The sequence below is a fragment of the Symphalangus syndactylus genome, chromosome 19 (assembly GCF_028878055.3).
Source record: "Symphalangus syndactylus isolate Jambi chromosome 19, NHGRI_mSymSyn1-v2.1_pri, whole genome shotgun sequence".
Taxonomy (NCBI): Eukaryota; Metazoa; Chordata; class Mammalia; order Primates; family Hylobatidae; genus Symphalangus; species Symphalangus syndactylus.
This window is the reverse complement of record NC_072434.2, coordinates 79,586,553-79,605,357: the sequence shown is the minus strand read 5'-3', so window position 1 is coordinate 79,605,357 and position 18,805 is coordinate 79,586,553. Positions and strand designations below refer to the sequence as shown.

The 18,805-nt window shown below is 43.5% G+C and overlaps 1 protein-coding gene and 1 long non-coding RNA gene across 3 annotated transcripts in view; one reads left to right on the top strand and one right to left on the bottom strand.

Annotated features, from left to right (window-relative positions):
* The window catches only part of RBM34 (RNA binding motif protein 34), a 28,725-nt gene extending 12,748 nt beyond the window's left edge, over positions 1 to 15,977 (top strand). Inside the window, exons 6-11 of one of the 2 annotated variants that reach the window (XM_055233947.2) lie at positions 655 to 698; positions 9,461 to 9,544; positions 9,695 to 9,758; positions 11,528 to 11,567; positions 11,834 to 11,949; positions 15,613 to 15,977. In XM_055233947.2, coding sequence (XP_055089922.1) covers positions 655 to 698; positions 9,461 to 9,544; positions 9,695 to 9,758; positions 11,528 to 11,567; positions 11,834 to 11,949; positions 15,613 to 15,897 — 633 coding nt within the window. In that variant the 3' untranslated portion in view covers positions 15,898 to 15,977. Of the gene's footprint in view, positions 1 to 654; positions 699 to 9,460; positions 9,545 to 9,694; positions 9,759 to 11,527; positions 11,568 to 11,830; positions 11,950 to 15,612 lie in introns of both variants that reach the window. The other variant, XM_055233946.2, reaches the window with a different exon arrangement.
* Positions 1 to 18,805, bottom strand: part of LOC134731908 (uncharacterized) — an 85,875-nt gene that overhangs the window by 39,925 nt on the left and 27,145 nt on the right. The window lies entirely within an intron of this gene.

The window sequence follows — 18,805 nt, the reverse complement described above, 5'->3', positions numbered from 1 at the left end:
ACGTTTTTCATGTGTCTTTCATCGTTGGTGTCTCTTCCTGGCGTCCTCCCTGTAGGAGTGAACTGATGCAATTTGAGAGCCCAGTATCTTAACTTCTGTCTGGGTTTTTGAGTCCCTGCCTGTTAAATCTGAGCATGATGGTTTCATTGGAAAAACTTATCCTAAGCCACGAGCTTCGTTTCATATAGCATTAGGATGACTGGCCGGGCACGGTGGCTCGTTTGTAATCCCAGCACTTTGGGAGGCTGAGGTGGGTGTATCATGAGGTCAGGAGATCGAGACCATCCTGGCTAACCTGGTGAAACCCCATCTCTACTAAAGATGCAAAAAATTAGCCGGGCTTGGTGGCGGGTGCCTTTAGTCCCAGCTACTCAGGAGGCTGAGGCAGGAGAATGTTGTGAACCCGGGAGGCGGAGCTTGCAGTGAGCTGAGATCATGCCACTGCACTCCAGCCTGGGCGACAGTGTGAGACTCCGTCTCAAAAAAACAGAAGAAAAAAAAAAAAAATTAGGACAATTATTTCTGATTTGTTCATTTCCCTAGAATGTTTTTGATCACAGTATACTGGAGTTAGATATTTAGACTTCACTTAAAATATTAACTTGAGGTAATATTTCAAATACTGTCTTTAATACTTTTTTTTTCTCTTAAAAGATTCCAGCAGAGGGAACTCTATCCAAAAAGTTGGCAGCAATAAAGTAAGTCTATAATCAGAGGAAGGGAGTCACCTTAAACTTCCTTTTTGGCTAAAAAGTGAGACCATTTCTTAAAAATTGCATAGATTTTATTAATATATTTGGATAATAGAGCATGATTGACTCTTTGCTTCTGTATTTGAGAGGCTTTAAATTTGTCACGTTTTTCTTTAAGCCATAATATAAATTATAGAGTCATAGAAAATATTACTGGAAAATGAGCCATGAGAAATTTTAAGAATGTTGTTAGTGTTTGGAAGACAGTGTAAAGCTTCATGCCTAAATTTTCTCGTACAGATTACAAATGCCATATTTCCTGTGTTTTTCCAGAGAGAATTCATGTTTGCTTGCGCTGGTCACCTGGGTATACTGCCAGCCTGTGACCACTTGGCGTTCTCTGTTTGAGGGTTTTGGACCACACTGGTGGTGGCGTGTTTCCAGTGCTCAGGGGATTTTTTTGTTTCCCACTCAGTGTCAAGAATGAAACCTGCAAGCCTCCTTGTTCGCCCTTCCATATGGAAGGCTTATTTTTCATTTACCTTCAGTTTTATGCCTATTTCCTATTAGTCTCATATCTGGGGTGTTTTTCTCTCTTAATGGTACCTGAAATGATGAAGTTTATAAGCAGATATTTCTTTATATTAGATAAAATATAATAATGTACTTTAGAAACATTTCTGGGAATCCTGTTCTGTCAAACTTTTGTATGACAACAGTCCCTTTGGACATCTTGGTGACTTCATTTCAATATTCAGTCTCTATTTGGAGTTATTTGGCCGACCAGGTCTTCGCCAGTTTTTCCTCATAACCATCACAGTGCCAGGTGTATAGTTAAGACTTGATAAATATCTAGATTCCCACAGTGTTTGCTGAGGTAACCAAAGATGCAGATCCTCCTAGATACCAGGCATTGTTCAGTGCTGTGGAGACTAGAAACCTTAGGAAGATACAGCCCTTCTTTTTGAGTCATACTTTTATTTCTGTATGAGGTTGAAACCCAGGAACCTAAATTTGAACAGAAACAGAGGTTCTGACAGGTTTATGTACAAGTACTACTGAGGAGTTTAGTGGGATATGTTAGAAAATTGGAATTTTCACACTATACCATCAGCTTCTCCTCCAGCCCCATCTCATTGTTTTTTTGTTTCTTTGTTTTGTTTTGTGTTTTTAACATACAAGCTCTTGCTCTGTTACCCAGGCTGGAGTGCAGTGGCAAGATCTTGGCTTACTGTAGCCTTAAACTTTTGGGCTCGAGTGATGCTCCCATCTCAGTGTCCCCAGTACCTGGGACTACAGGTGTGCACACCACCCTGGCTAATTTATTTTATTTTATTTTTTTGTAGACATAGAGTCTCACTGTGTTTTCAGGCTGGTCTTGAACCCCTGGCTTCAAGCAATCCTTCTGCCTCAGCCTTCTAAAGCAGTGGGATTATGAGCATGAGCCACTGCCTTTTTGTTGTTGTTTTTAATTTAAAATTTAATGATGGCTGAGTGTGGTGGCTCACACCTGTAATCCCAGCACTTTGGGAGGCCGAGGTGGGCGGATCACTTGAGGCCAGGAGTTTGAGACCAGCCTGGCCAACATGGCAAAACATTGTCCCTACTAAAAATAGAAAAATTAGCGGGGTGTGGTGGCGCATGCCTGTAGTCCCAGCTACTTGGGAGGCTGAGGCAAGAGAATCGCTTGAACCCAGGAGACGAAGGTTGCAGTAAGCCCAGATTGCGCCATTGCGCTCCAGCCTGGGAGACAGAACGAGACTCTGTCTCAAAAAAAAAAAAAAAAAAAATGTTAAGGAAAAAGAAGGCCGGGCGCGGTGGCTCACGCTTGTAATCCCAGCACTTTGGGAGGCCGAGGCGGGCGGATCACGAGGTCAGGAGATCGAGACCACGGTGAAACCCCGTCTCTACTAAAAATACAAAAAAAATTAGCCGGGCGTGGTGGCGGGCGCCTGTAGTCCCAGCTACTCAGAGAGGCTGAGGCAGGAGAATGGCGTGAACCCGGGAGGCGGAGCTTGCAGTGAGCCGAGATTGAGCCACTGCACTCCAGCCTGGGTGAAAAAGCGAGACTCCGTCTCAAAAAAAAAAAAAAAAAAAAAAAAAAAAAGGAAAAAGAAATGTTTATAAATTAACATTTTATCGTGTCTCAAAATAAATAAATGAAAAAAATTTAATTATACACCTTTTCTCTAGTCAGCCAATTCCCTACCCTAGGCAAGTGTTTTTCTTTTCTTATGTAAGCTTCTAGAGACATCTTAGCATTTAAAAACCGATGCGCATAGATGTTCTTCTTCCCACATAAAACATTTTAACTCACTGGTATTCAACATATGCACTACTCCACACCTTCCCTTTTTCTACTTAGTACAACTTGGAGATCTGTTTATATTGGTGTGAAAGTGATTATTTGTATAGCATTTTTAAAAAATGTCCTTTTTCTTAGAGTATTCTGTAGGTGTGCCTTAATTTATTTTATCAAATCTCCCACTGATGGACATAAAGTTTTTTCCCAGTCTCATGGCCATTACAAATAATGCTAGAGGCCAGGTGCAGTGGCTCACGCCTGTAATCTCAGTACCGTTAGAGGCCAAGGCGGGCAGATCACTTGCGCCCAGGACCTCCCTGGGCAAAATGGCAAAACCCCATCTCTACAAAAAATTAGCTGGGCATGATGCCGTGCACTGTAGTCCCAGCTGCTTGGGAATCAGCCGAGGGAACACCTGAGCTCAGGAAGTGGAGCTGTGATTGCGCCACTGGCACTCCAGCCTGGGTGATAGAGTGAGACCCTGTCTTCAAAAAAAAAAAAAAAAACCTGCTGTAATATTTTAGCTGGTCATGGAGGCACGTGTTTGTAGTCCCAGCTACTTGGGAAGCTGACGTGGGATGATCACTTGAGCCCAGGAGCTTGAGGCTGCAGTGAACTGTAATCACACCACTGCACTGTAGCCTGAGCGACAAGCAAGACCAGCTCTCTCAAAACAAAACGAATAATGTTGGAGTAAATGAGTAACCTTGTACTTAGGTAATTTTGTACATAAGCTAAACTTACCTGCAGGATAAACTTCTAGCAGTGGCATTGCTCAGTCAGAAGGGTATTTGCATTCATAATTTGGCTGCTGTCTCGTAGAGATTGCAACCTATTTATGTTCCCACATCTTTACCAACAGTAAAGTTTTTTACTTTACAAAAACAGTATGTTTGCCAGAGAAGATGGCTCGTGCCTGTAATCCCAGCACTTTGGGATGCTGAGGTGGGTGGATTGCATGAACCTAGGAGTTCGAGACCAGCCTGGGCAACATGGCGAGACCCCATCTCTACAAAGAAATACAAAAATTAGCTGGGCAAGGTGGTGCACGCCTGTAGTCCAGCTACTCTGGGGGCTGAGGTGGGAGGATCACTTGAGCCCAGAGAGTGGAGGCTGCAGTGAACCATCATTGCACCACTACTCTCCAGCCTGGATGACAGAGTGAGGCCCTATCTCAAAAAAAAAAAAAAAAGTATGTTTTTGAGCTTTGTGATTGTTGGAAACCTGAGTGTGGTATTTCTAATTTGAATTTCTTTTATGAGTGAGCATCTTGTCATGTAATTTAAGAGTCATTTGTGCTTTCTTTTATTTGAATTATTAGTCTTATTGATCTGTGGGATGTTCATGGAATCAGCCTTCTGTGACATGAATTATGAATATTTTTTCTCTATTTGTCATTTGTTATTTATTTATTTATTTATTTATTTAATTTATTTTTTGAGATGGAGTTTTGCTCTTGTTGCCCAGGCTGGAGTGCAATGGCGCGATCTCAGCTCAACGTAATTTCCGCCTCCCTGGTTCAAGTGATTTTCCTGCCTCAGCCTCCCGAGTAGTTGGGATTACAGGCATGTGCCACTACACCTGGCTAATTTTGTATTTTTAGTAGAGACGGGGTTTCCCAATGTTGGTCAGGCTGGTCTCGAACTCACAACGTCAGGTGATCTGCCCCCCCTTGGCCTCCCAAAGTGCTGGGATTACAGGCATGAGCCACTGCGCTGGGCCTTATTTTATTTTTAAGAGATAGAGTCTTGCTTTGTTCTCCAGCAGAAGTGCAGTGACTCAATCATAGTCCACTATAGCCTGAAATTCCTAGGCTCAAGTAATCATTCTGCCTCAGCCTCCCGAGTAGCTGGGACTACAGGTGTACACCACCACACCCTAGTTTGTTGGCTTTTTGACTTGGCTTATGGGAAATTTTGCCATGTAAAACTTTTTTCCTTTTTCTTATAGCCAAAATGTTTAAAACCTTTTTTTTTTTTTTTTTTTTTAGTTTATTAAGGCTACTTCCAGTAAACTGCATATATTTGACACGTACAATTTTACAATTTTAACATATGTAGGCAATCTTGAAACCACCGCCATAGTCCAGATACCGAACACTTTATCACCTCGAGTTTCTTCCTAATCCTCTGCAATATGTCCCTCCACCTCTGTCCTCTGGCAGCCATTCACTTGCTTTCTGTCTCTATGTGTTAGTTTGCTTTTTCCAGAATTTTATATAAGTAGAGTCACCATACAGGATGTACTCTTGTCTAACTTGCTCAGCATAATGATTTTGAGGTTTGTTCTTTTGTGGGAGAGGGTTGGTGGAGGGGAACAGTGTCTTGTGCTGTCGCTCAGGCTGGAGTCCAGCGGCACGATCATAGCTCACGGCAGCCTTATCACCTGGGCTCAAGCAGTCCTCCTGCCTCAGCCTCCTAAATACCTGGGACTACAGGTGCTCGCCACCACATCCGGCTGATTTTTAAGTTTTTAGTAGAGCCAAGGTGTCACTAATGCCCAAGACTGGTCCTGAACTCCTGAGCTCAAGTAGCCCTCCTGCCTTTGCCTCCCAAAGTGTTGCAATTACAGGCTTGAGCTACCATGCCTGAGATATGTTCTTATTATTGCAATGCATTGGGAATTAATTCGTTTTTATTGCTCAGTAGTATTCCATTGTATGACAGTACCATTTGTTTATCCATTCACCTGTTTATTGTGTTGTGTTGTGTTGTGTTGTATTTATTGTGATGTATTGTATTGTATTGTATTGTACTGTATTGTATTGTATTGTACTGTATTGTATTGTGATGGAGTCTTGCTCTGTTGCTCAGGCTGGAGTGCAGTGGCACCATCTCTGCTAACTGCAACTTCCATCTCCCGGGTTCAAGTGATTTTCATGCCTCAGCCTCCCAAGCAGCTGGGATTACAGACACATACCACCATGCCCAGCTAATTTTTTCATACTTTTAGTAGAGATGGGGCTTTGCCATGTTGGCCAGGCTGGTCTAAAATTCCTGACCTCAGGTGATCCGCCCGCCTCAGACTGCCAAAGTGCTGGGATTATAGGCGTGAGTCATCACACCCAGCCCCATTCACCAGTTTATGAACATTCAGGTTATTTCAGCCTTTGGCTATTATACATAAAAATGCTAAAAAATATTTGGGTACGGATCATTTCTTTTGAGAAACTGCCTGGTTGGATTGCCAGATCTTATGGTATATTTTAGCTTTCTAAGAAGCTGCAAAATTGTTTTCCAAAGTGCTTGTACCATTTTACATTCCTACCAGCTATCATCGATGAGAATGCCAGTTGCTTCACATCCTCACCAGCACTTGGCATTGTCATTTAATTTTAGCCATTCTAAAGGTTTGTCAACCACAGTGACTAAAGATGTTAAGCATCTTATGTGCTTACTATTTTGTATCTATTCTTTGGTGAAATGTTGGTACAAAAATTTTGCCCATTTTTTAGTGACTTTTAAATTATTTTTATACAATTGTAAGGAGTTATTTATATATTCTAGATATAACACCTTTTCCTGCTATGTGTGTTTCAGATATTTTGCTCCAGTTTGTGGCTGGGTTTTTTAGAGGTGTGTCTCTTTTTTTTTTTGAGATGGATCCTTGCTCTGTCACCAGGCTGGAGTGCAGTGGTGCGATCCCAGCTCACTGCAACCTCCGCCTCCCGGGTTCAAGTGATTCTCCTGCCTCAGCCTCCCAGGTTGCTGGGATTACAAGCGTGCGCCACCACGCTCGGGTCATTTTTGCATTTTTAGTAGAGACTGGGTTTCACCATGTTGGCCAGGCTGGTTTCGAACCCCTGACCTCAGATGATCCACCCACCTCGGCCTCCCAAGGTGCTAGGGTTATAAGCATGAGCCACTGCGCCCGCCCAGAGGTGTCTCTTAAAGATGGAAAGTTTTACGTTTTATTGAAGATCTCATTTAGAGAGTGCTGTTGTTGGCCAGGCACAGTGGCTCATGCCTATAATCCATTACTTTGGGAGGCCAAGGTGGGCAGATCACCTGAGGTCAGGATTTCAAGACCAGCCTGGCCAACGTGGTGAAACCCCGTCTCTACTAAAAATACAAAAATTGGTCAGGTGCGGTGGCGTGCGCCTGTAATCCCAGCTACTTGGGAGGCTGAGGCAGGAGAATCGCTTGAACCCAGGAGTTAGAGGTTGCAGTGAGCCGAGATCGTGCCATTGCACTCCAGCCTGGACTGCAAGAGCGAAACTCCGTCTCAAAATAAAAAGAGTGCTATTGGTTGTCAGTTGGCTTGGTAGTCTGGTGGGAGTGGGCGCAGCAGGGTCTCTGCTGTCTTGTTTTAGTGTTTCTGTGTCTCAGGAGTGCACCTGATCAGGGCTTTTTTCCTGGGGCAGCCAAGCTGTGCCAAATGCCTTGTACCTTTAGTGGGGATTGTGCAGAGGATGTTTCCCACCTCTTCCCCGGTAGCTGGACTCCTCCCTTTCTCTGGCTGTAGGGGTCTTCTCTGTGCCCTGGAGTGACAGAGTTTGCTATCCCTCCCCTAGCAGCTTAGCCTTCTCCTCCATCAAGAGAAGAATCCAGATGGGGCTTTGTGCCTTTCCCACACTTTGGCCATTCCCTCCTTCAGGCCTGCGGCACCCATGGCTGCGATCTCAGCCTTTCCCATGGAGTGGAGGTCAGTGGGGCAGATCCTGAGGATGGGTGCACACTCCTGCGTCAGCAGCCTCCAGGACTTCTGTTTCAGGCCCAGCCCACGCTGAGCTCCAGTGTTTTAGTGAGATCATGGCTGGAATCTTTCCTGCTTGTCTGGTGCCCAGCATTTTGCTCCTGTGCCTGGCCATCATAGAGCCAGTAGAGCCAGTGCTTCCTCTGTCTCTTGTTGGAGGGAGCAGGCCTGTCCTTACCTTCTAGCTGCTGGCTTTCCCCAAGACTTCAGCTCTCTGATGGCTGCAACAAAAGTTATGATGCTAGAGGTTATCTGGTTTCTTCTTAACTGGTAAGAGCAGGAGTGATGCACTTTCTGGCTTTTTACATTCTAGATGGAAACGGAACTCCAGCATTTGTTCCTGGGGGTGCACTAGGATGTGATGGATTTGGATGTTGTCAGCAGCTGTGTGTTGTGTGAAAGAGCAGGGCTCTACAGTCAGCTAGACTTGGTTTCAGTCCTAGGCCAGCCACTTGTTGCCATTTCATCGCAGTCACGTACCTCTTTCAGTCTCAGCTTCCTTATTCATAAAATCAGAAAAAAAACACCATGTTGGAGATGTGAGATTAAATGAAATACATAAAATGTCTAGCTGAGTGTCTGGTATATATTAGGCATTCAATAAATCACAGCTGGTTTAATCAATACAAAAGCATTAGTATAGTATATTATTACAGAATGCCATCAGTCATGTCAGGCACTATTTTCCAGTTCCTTCTTGATGATACTCATTTGTGTAGTAGCATTTTTGTTACTTCAGAACAGTAGGTTGATGTCTTCAGGGAAAGATCTGTGTTCATTACTAGGTCCTTTTTGCTAACTCCTCCCATCCAAATTATATCACCATTTTGCAAACCTAGTGACTTAATGAGTTTAGGCATTTAGTAGCAGCAGCTGCAGTCATTGACAAAAGGGTAAAAACCAGTCATAACATGACTCCTTGGAAAGAACACAACACCCACCAGCAGTCGCGACAAAGGGGTCACGTCTGAGTCTGATCCATTCTTTGGGTGCAGCTGCCAGTTTACAAGAAATGTAGAGGACAAAGGTTTGTGTTGAACTACCTGATGAGCTTGCAGTTGCAAAATCCAGGCTGTGGGGAATTCTGCAGGCCAAAGAGTGAGATAAAGAGATACAGAGAAAACTGTAAATTAAACAAGATTCAAAAGACATATCAGGTCAAAAGAATAGACAAGACCAAAGTATGATGTCTAAGAATAGACACTTGGTTGATAAAACCACAAAGATGTGCAGGGAAGTAGTTCCTATAAAAATGGGAATGGTGGTTGCTTTTGGAGGGAAGGAGGGGCTGCAACTGGAAAGGGCCACAGAGAGGCTTCTGAGCAGGCTACAAGGCACTTTGAGCTGTTGTTAATTCGCTCAGCTATACATAGTTTGTGCACTCTTCCATATGGGTGTTTTACAGTAAAGAGGAAAACTCACGTCTTTCACAACTGTTTATGTGTGTGTTAGATATGGACTGCTGCTGCCAGTTTTTAGTTCTTGTATGGTTCTCAGGGATTCATATACACGGTCCATCTGTTTTCTCATGGTTATGACTCCTAAGAAAGTATGGGTTGTGTCTCCACCAATATCTTTGTAAGTTGTGTGTTATTTTTTGAGTTATTACTAAATATTTAGTCAAAGAGATGAAATGTCCACCCAGGAATTCTTGTCATGTGTGTTGATTGAGAGTTGAAAACAAGCTGGATTTTTTCTAGTGACTTTGAGGCTAAGAAACTTTACCTTGTCTCTCTTGTCTTTCTTTTTTTTTTTTTTCTTGGTGTAGACGTAAAATTCATCCTGATCAGAAAAATATTAATGCCTATGTTGTGTTTAAGGAGGAGAGTGCTGCCACGCAAGCATTGAAAAGGTAATTTTATCCCTTAGGTTTGAACAGAATAATTGTCCTGTAAGTATGTATGAGTACCTTTTTTATTCTTTGGTTTCACTTTAGCATAGATGTTTTAGTAATTGAGTGCTCATTTTTAACAACCATTTTCCCTTTGTATTTAAAACACAGAAATGGGGCCCAAATTGCAGATGGATTTCGTATTAGAGTTGATCTCGCATGTGAGACCTCATCTGTAAGTAGTACTTGATTTGTTTAAAGAACGAGAGCTTTGTAGAGAGAAATCTTTCCTTCCAGGCTTTTCCTGGAAGAGGACTGGAATCAGCAATGTGAGGGAAGCACAGAAGGAAACAGCCTATGTCCTCTGTGGTTACAGAGTTGATGGCAAGAGAGGCACAAGGACCGAGGTCAACATTCCCTTCAAAAATGTAGTCCTGGCTGGGCACAGTGGCTCATGCCTGTAATCCTAACATTTTGGGAGGCCAAGGCGGGAGGATCACTTGAGCCCAGGAGTTAAGAGCAGCTTGAGCAATGTAGCAAGACCCTGCCTTTACAAAAAAAAAAATTAGTCAAGTGTGTGATGCATGCCGACAGTCCCAGCTACTCAGAAGGCTGAGGTGGGAGGATCACCTGAGCCCAGGAATTTGAGGCTGCAGTGGCACGATCACAGGGTGACCCTGTTTCCTAAAAAGAAACAAAAACATAGTCCTCTTCAAATAATCATAATTAGGTCAGAAGGTACATTAGACATCATCTGGTCTAATACATTATAGACCGAGGTCTAGAAAGTTCAGTTATTCATTAGACAGTTTTTAGTACATACTGTGTCAGAGATACAGTTCTAAGACATAGTCTCAACTTCCTAGGAGCTGACAGTATATATTAGGGTCGGAGTGACAGATCATGTCACTGTTGTATAAGTACTGTCATCAATGCACAGGATGATTTGTCAGCTCAGGATTGGGACATTTGACTTGGGGATATGCCAGGAAGAAGGGACAAGGCAAGTTTCCAGGGGAATGAATTTCATAATAGTCTTGAAAGATGAGGAGATAGAACTTACCTTGTGGAGAAGGGGGGGAAAAAAAGAAAGAAGAGAAGGCTTATGTAGACCAAAAGTGGTGTAAAGGCCGAGGGCCATGTCTGGGAGGAAAAACACAGTATAAATGGTGAGGACAGAAACTAATTCACTCAGGAGATGGCAAGAGCTTGATGCAATTATTAGGTGGGTGAGGTATGTAAGAGTTGCTGTTGGACAAATAGGTAGAGGCCAAATCATGAAGGCCTTGTCTACCGTGCTTCACACAGAGGAGTCTGGATTTTATTCAGGAGCTATTCTAAAAATTTAAACTGAGTGACATGACCAGATTTGGACTTGACAAAGGTGCCTAGAAATGAATGAAGGACAGTTATAACAGTTCACCCACAGAAACATAGAGTGCATTTCTGTCGATATCAAAGCAACTTAGTGGAGAAATGACAACGACCTGGATGAAAGCCTTGGCTTGACTTGGGGACCCACTACAGGGTCAACAAACTATGATAGAGAGCCAAGTCTACGTACTGCTTTTTTTTTGTTAATAAAGTTTTCTTTTGACACACAGCCACATCCATTCATTTGTGTATTATCCATGGGCCGTTCTCAAGGTGTAATGGCAGAGTTGAGTAGTTGCAACAGATTCCACATGGCCTGCCAAGCCTATAATATTTGCTATCTGGCCCTTTACAGAAAAAGTTTGCATGCCCCCAATATAGCAGGCCATTCCTGATCCCTACCGTGTGTCAGTGCCAGCTGTGAACAAAAGGCCACTCCTTTCCTCTGGTACCCACACACAGTCCAGCAGGGAAGACAGAAGAAACAGAATCAAAGAACATGATGTGTGGTTAAATTAGAAGATGGGTGACCTGTCAGATATAGGGGGAAGGAGGGGATAGGGAGGATTTTCGATGACTTCCATTTTCTGGTCTAGTGAGTGATTTTTATTAACTGTCTTTTTGTTTCAGAGAGACAAGAGATCGGTTTTTGTGGGGAATCTCCCTTATAGTAAGTTTGTTTAAACAAAGTACAGTTAATGTTACTAAATAAATAACAAGGAAATAAGAACTGAGTAGTAACTTAATGTTTTGATTTAAGACTAATTTTAAAGCATGCAATGTGTTTGCCGTGGCAGCACATGTACTAAAAAGTGTGCAATATAATGGCTTATTTTCATGGGACCATGCTTAACTAGCTGTATTATTAAACATCTCCATGTTTCTGAGGAGCTCCCAACTCTTTACTTCCATTTTGGTTGAATTTGTTTTCAGAAGTTGAAGAATCTGCCGTTGAGAAGCACTTTCTGGACTGTGGAAGTATCTTGGCCGTGAGGATTGTGAGAGACAAAATGACAGGCATCGGCAAAGGGTTTGGCTACGTGCTTTTTGAGGTATGGGAGACTAATGCATTGTCACTGTCCTTCGAAGTGCCCTGGGAGGCATTGACACTGTTGCATGTCATCATTGAGACATAACTTTCACTTCCATTCTCAAATTCCATCTTAAGAAAACTGGGCTGGGTGCAGTGACTCATGCCTGTAATCCCAGCACTTTGGGAGGCCGAGACGGGTGAATCTCTTGAGCTCAGGAGTTCAAGACCAGCTTGGCCCACATGGTAAAACCTCGTCTCTACTAAAAGTACAAAAATTATCCGGGTGTGGTGGCGGGCGCCTGTAATCCCAGCTACTCAGGAGGCTGAGGCAGGAGAATCGCTTGAACACGGGAGGTGGAGGTTGCAGTGAGCCAAGATCGTGCCACTGCACTCCAGCCTGGCCACAGAGCAAGACACTATCTCAAGGGAAAAAAAGATACAAAAAATTAAAAAATTAGCCAGATGTGGTGGCTCATATCCGTAATCCCAGCTACTTGGGAGGCTGAGGCAGGAGAATCACTTGAACCTGGGAGGCAGAGGTTTTGTTGAGCCGAGATCACACCACTGCACTCTAGCCTGGGTGACAGAGCAAGACTCCATTTCAAAAAAAAAAAAAAAAAAAAAACAAAAAACTGGCCAGTCGTGGTGGCTTATGCCTGTAATCCCAGCACTTTGGGAGGCCAAGGCGGGCGGATCATCTGAGGTCGGGCATTCAAGACCAGCCTGACCAACATGGAGAAATCGCATCTCTACTAAAAATACAAAATTAGCCGGGCATGGTGGCACATGCCTGTAATCCCAGCTACTTGGGAGGCTGAAGCAGGAGAATTGCTTGAACCTGGGTGGCAGAGGTTGCAGTGAGCCGAGATTGCTCCATTGCACTCCAGCCTAGGCAACAAGAGCAAAACTCTGTCTCGAAAAAAAAAAAAAAACGAAAACAAGAAAACTGAATTTATAACCTGCCATAATATATTGCTACAACTGCACCTATCCAAAAGATGTCCCAGTTCTTTCTTCATATTAGTTAAGTGTTTTCGATCCTGGATATTAGAAGAACTAAATCACTGAATCTTCTCCACCTTCTATATGATAAATAATTGACATTAAGGTATAAGAAAGTTTTATTCTTTGTACAAAATTAGTTATATTTAGTTCACTAATTTTTAACCAGTGTTTCGTGCCTGACAATATTAAGGAGTAAAAGAATATACAGGCCGGGCATGTTGACTTGTGACTGTAATCCCAGCACTTTGGAGGGCTGAGGCGAGGGGAGTGATTAATGTGAGGACTTCAAATCCAGCTTGGGCAACATAGGTAGACACCGACTCTACAAAAAAATGTATAAGTAAGGCTGGGTGCAGTGGCTCATGCCTGTAATCCCACCACTTTAGGAGGCCAAGGCAGGTGGATTGCTTGAGCCCAGGAGTTCAAGACTAGCCTGGGCAACATGGCAAAATCCCGCCTCTACAAAAAAATACAAAAATCAACTGGGCGTGGTGATGCATGCCTGTAATACCATTTACTTGAGGGGCTGAGGCAGGAGGATCACCTGAGCTTTGGGAGGTCAAGGCTGCAGTGAGCCACCCAACCTGGATGGCAGAGGGAGACCCTGTCTTAAAATAAGAAAGAAAAATTAAAAAATAAAAATCTAGCTGGTCATGGTGGCCAGCGCCTGTGGTCCTATCAGGAGGCTGAGGCTGGAGGATTGCTTAAGTACGGGAGGTCAAGGCTGTAGTGAGCCGTGATTGCACCACTGCACTCCAGCCGAAGTGACAGAGACCCTATCTCAAAACAAAAAATCATCTATTGTCATCCTTTGATATCCACGGTGTATTGGTTCCAGGATCCCTCTCACATAGCAAACAGTATATATGTCTGCAGATGCTCAAGTCCCTTACATAAAATGGCACATTTGCATGAATGTATATTGTTATATATAATAAGTATTTTTTATTCTCATATTATTTGTTGTTTTCAAGTATTTTCTATCTGCAGTTGATTGAATCCTCTGATACTGAACTCACGGATTTGGGGAGCTGACTGTACATACTATGTGATGTCATAAATTTTTCTTCTCTCAGTAACAACCCATTACTACATTTCCTGTCAGTTTTTCCTTGTGCTGCCATTTTTATAGTTGAACTTCTCTCTGTGAACTTAAATTGTGTTTACATCCTATTTTATGTTGTTTTCTGTTATGTAAGCATGTTCCATTGAGTGATATAACAGAGTTTATACTGTCATTTCTCTCATGTTAGACCTTGGTAGAATTCTCTGTTTTTCCCTGTAATAATGAAATTGCAGTGGTTATGTGTTTTTTGTTTTTGAGACAAGAGTCTCACTCTCTTGCCCAGGCTGGAGTGCTTTGGCACGATCTCAGCTCACTGCAGCCTCCGCCTCCCAGGCTCTAGTGATCCTCCCATCTCAGCTTCCTGAGTAGCTAGGACTACAGGTGTGTACCACCACGCCTGGCTAATTTTTGTATTTTTTTGTAGAGACAGGATTTCACCATGTTTCTCAGGCGGGTCTCGAACTTCTGAGTGCAAGTTATCTATCCGCCTTGGCCTCCCAGAGTGCTTGGATTATAGGTGTGAGCCACCCCACCTGTCCTGGTTATGTTTTTTTCCCCAAAAGTTTGGATTGTAGATTACTTAAGATAGATCCCCATTAGGACATTACTAGGTTAAGATGTGTTACCATTTTGAAGATGCCTGATAAGAATTGCCTGGTAGCTTTTTTAGAAAGATAGTCACAGCATTTGTTGCCATTGTTACTGTATTGTAGTTATCTTACTGCTTCTCTGCTCCCTGTCTTCTATTACTTGATAAGTTTCTAAAGTCCTTTAACAAACATCTCATGGATATTCAGGGTTGTTAGCATTAATGGCTCTATATTAGAACAGAAGTATAACAGAATTTTGGATCTAAATGGAACCCTAGAGGGTGTCTAGTCCAACATCTCAGGTACCGTAATGGAGAGTTCCCTGCCCTCTGCTCAGCTAATACAATGGGGCTTTGACAGAAAGATGGCTATACGAAGGAGGTTTATTGGTTTAAAATATTGCATATGGGGGCCAGGCGCGGTGGCTCATGCCTGTAATCCCAGCACTTTGGGAGGCCGAGGTGGGCAGATTACAAGGTCAAAAGATCGAGACCATCCTGGCTAACATGGTGAAACCTGTCTCTACTAAAAATACAAAAATTAGCTGGGTATGTTGGCCTGCGCCTGTAATCCCAGCTACTTGAGAGGCTGAGGCAAGAGAATCGCTTGAACTCAGGAGGTAGAGGTCACAGTGAGCTGAGATCGTGCCACTGCACTCCAGCCTGGCAACAGAGCGAGACTCCGTCTCAAAAAAAGAAAAAAAAAAGCCAATATTGCATATGACTAATCTAGTTTAGAACCTCATTTTACAATGAAAAAAACAAAACAAAACACAAAGCCGGTAGCATTGTGACTTAGCTGAACATTTCACAAGGCAGCTTGAGTGCTTTCTGAGGAAACACTGGTGAGGAGCATGGTGATAAGGAGACTTTGAGCACGGCAGCTGATACACTTGGGATTGGATGGGGCTTATCTGTGCAAGCTCGAAAGTCATTCTCTGTTAAAGTGACACTTTCACTAGTTTCTTTGCAGATGAGTTTCTGGTAGAAATTAATGTGTTGTGTTTTCTTTTGATTTGCAGAATACAGATTCTGTTCATCTTGCTCTGAAATTAAATAATTCTGAACTCATGGGGAGAAAACTCAGAGTCATGCGTTCTGTTAATAAAGAAAAATTAAAACAACAAAATTCAAATCCACGATTGAAGAATGTCAGTAAACCTAAGCAGGGACTTAATTTTACTTCTAAAACTGCAGAAGGACATTCTAAAAGCTTATTTATTGGAGAAAAAGCTGTTCTCCTTAAAACGAAGAAGAAAGGACAGAAGAAAAGTGGACACCCTAAGAAACAGAGAAAACAGAAATAACAACCAGGAACTGCTTTTTCTTTTCCTGTTGAGTACTGCTAATAAAAGTGCTATTATCTGCTGATAGCATTGTCTGCTAATCATGTGTTGAGTTTTATACTTTTTTATGGATGGTGTATGTGAAATGTGGAGACTTCCACATTCTCAGTTTATTCACGTTGTGATACTACCTTTGAAGGTTTTTTTGTTTTTGTTTTGTTTTTTGAGACGGAGTTTGGCTCTTGTCTCCCAGGCTGGAGTGCAGTGGCGTGATCTCGGCTCACTGCAACCTCTGCCTTCTGGGTTCAAGCGCTTCTCCTGCCTCAGCCTCCCGAGTAGCTGGGATTACAGGCGCCTGCCACCACGCCTGGCTAATTTTTTGTATTTTTAGTAGAGACGGGGTTTCACCATGTTGGCCAGGCTGGTCTCGAACTCCTGACCTCAGGTGATCCACCCGCCTTGGCCTCCCAAAGTGCTGGGATTACAGGCGTGAGCCACCGCACCCAAGCCTCCTTTCTCTTTCTTTTGCCTATTAAACCTCTGCTCCTAACCTACTCCATGTGTGCTCAAGTTCTTGATTTCCTTGGCATGAGGCAATGAAACTTGGGTATTACCCCAAACGACGTCGCTTCAGTATCTCATTTTGTTGCCCAGGCTGCTCTCAAACTGCTGGAGTCAAGCGATCCTCTTACCTTGGCCTCCCGAAGTGCTAGGATTACAGGAATGAATCACTCATCAATTCCAAGGGGCTAGAACTCACAGGAACTGGGGACAAAGGCCAGCCAAATTCTTTATTACACAACCTGGTGTTACTGGAAAAGGGCCCGGATCCGGACCCCAACAGAGGGTTCTTGGATCTTGCCTAAGAAAGAATTTCGGGCCAGTCCACAGAGTAAAGTGAAAACAAGTTTATTAAGAAAGAAGATTGGTTGCAGTGGCTCATGCCTGTAATCCCAGCACTTTGGGAGGCTGAGGTGGGTGGATCACTGGAGGTCAGGAGGTTGAGACCGGCCTGGCCAACATGGTGAAACCCCATCTCTACTAAAAATACAAAAATTTGCTGGGTGTGGTGGCATGTGCCTGTAATCCCAGCTACTGGGGAGGCTGAGGCAGGTGAATCGCTTGAACCAGGGAGGTGGAGGTTATAGTGAGCCAAGATCATACTACTGCACTCCCGTCTGGGTGACAGCAAGACTCAGTCTCAAAAAAAAAAAAAAAGTGAAAGAAGGGGTACTTCATAGAATGGTGCATACCCTAAAGCAAGAGAAGGAACATGTCCACCTTGGGTACAATGCTTGTTTATATTGAACAGCAAAAAAATAATGGGGAAGATGTGCTCTACCCCAAGAGCTTGTGACAAAGGATTTTTTTTCTGTGTTTGTTTTGAGACAAGGTCTTACCCTGCCACCCAGTTTGGACTGCAGTGGTACAATCATAACTCACTGCAGCCTCAACCTCCTGGGATTAAGGGATCCTCCTGTGTCATTCCCCATGTAGTTGGGACCACAGGTGCGTGCTGCCACACCTGGCTAAGTTTTTTATTTTTTTGTGGAGACCGGGTCTCAGCATGTTGCCCAGGCTGGTGTTGAACTCTTGGGCTCAAGCTATCCGCCCATCTGGGCCTCCCAAAGTGCTGGGATTACAGGTGTGAGACACTGCCTGATCTTTGTCAAAGGATTGTTAATCCTGGGTAACTACTGTCTTCTGCAAGAATCAATATTATCTTTAAAGGGAAAATTAAACTAAGAATGCTTTTGTTGTTAAGATATCGGGACATCAGGACATTTCCTGGGTCCTGTTAGGTAAACATTATTAACTTGTTCCCTTCCCTGTAAATATCCTGTGACCAAGAATGCCAAACTTCCTGGGAATGTGCCCCAATAGGTCTCAGCCTCATTTTACCCAGCCCCTATTTAAGGTAAGGTAGCTCTGGTTCCAATGTCTCTGACACTGATGCTTGACTTCTTTGATACCCCTCAACTTACAGTGTCTGTTTAATGCCTGCTTTCTGCCCACGGTTTTCCTTGTCAGAATATCTTAACTTAGATCATATATATATATATATATATATTTTTTTTTTTTTTTTTTTTTTTTTTTTTGAGACGGAGTCTTGATCTGTCACTCAGGCTGGAGTGCAGTGGCTCGATCTTGGCTCACTGCAACCCTTTGCCTCCTGGTTCAAGCGATTCTCCCGCCTCAGCCTCCAGTGTAGCTGGGATTACAGGCCCCGGCCACCATGGCCAGCTAATTTTTGTATTTTTAGTAGAGACAGGGTTTCACCATGTTGGCCAGGCTGGTCTCAAACTCCTGGCCTCAAGTGATCCGTCCGCCTCGGCCTCCCAAAGTGCTGAGATTACAGGCGTGAGCCACCGAGCCTGGCCTGATCATGTGTATGTTTTCTTTTTTTTTTTTTTTTTTTGAGAGGGAGTCTCGCTCTGTCGCCCAGGCTGGAGTGCAGTGGCGCAATCTCGGCCCACTGCAAGCTCCGCCTCCTGGGTTCACGCCATTCTCCTGCCTCAGCCTCTCCGAGTAGCTGGGACTACAGGCGCCCGCCACCACGCCCGGCTAATTTTTTTGTATTTTTAGTAGAGACGGGGTTTCACCGTGGTCTCGATCTCCTGACCTCGTGATCCGCCCGCCTCGGCCTCCCAAAGTGCTGGGATTACAAGCGTGAGCCACCGCGCCCGGCGATCATGTGTATGTTTTGTGGCTATAAAACAATTCACGTTTTCTATTTTTTCTTCAATTGTGTATATTTTGCAAGAAATTACTCCATTTAATTTTATTCCAGTTATCATAAAATGAGGCTATCCTGTAACATTCTTTTGAAATGGAACCACTACGCACAATGGATTGTGGCAACCTGAAAAGAAAGTATAGTTTAATTCAAACAAGTCACAGGCTGCCTGTGTTAGACAAGATGAAGCAT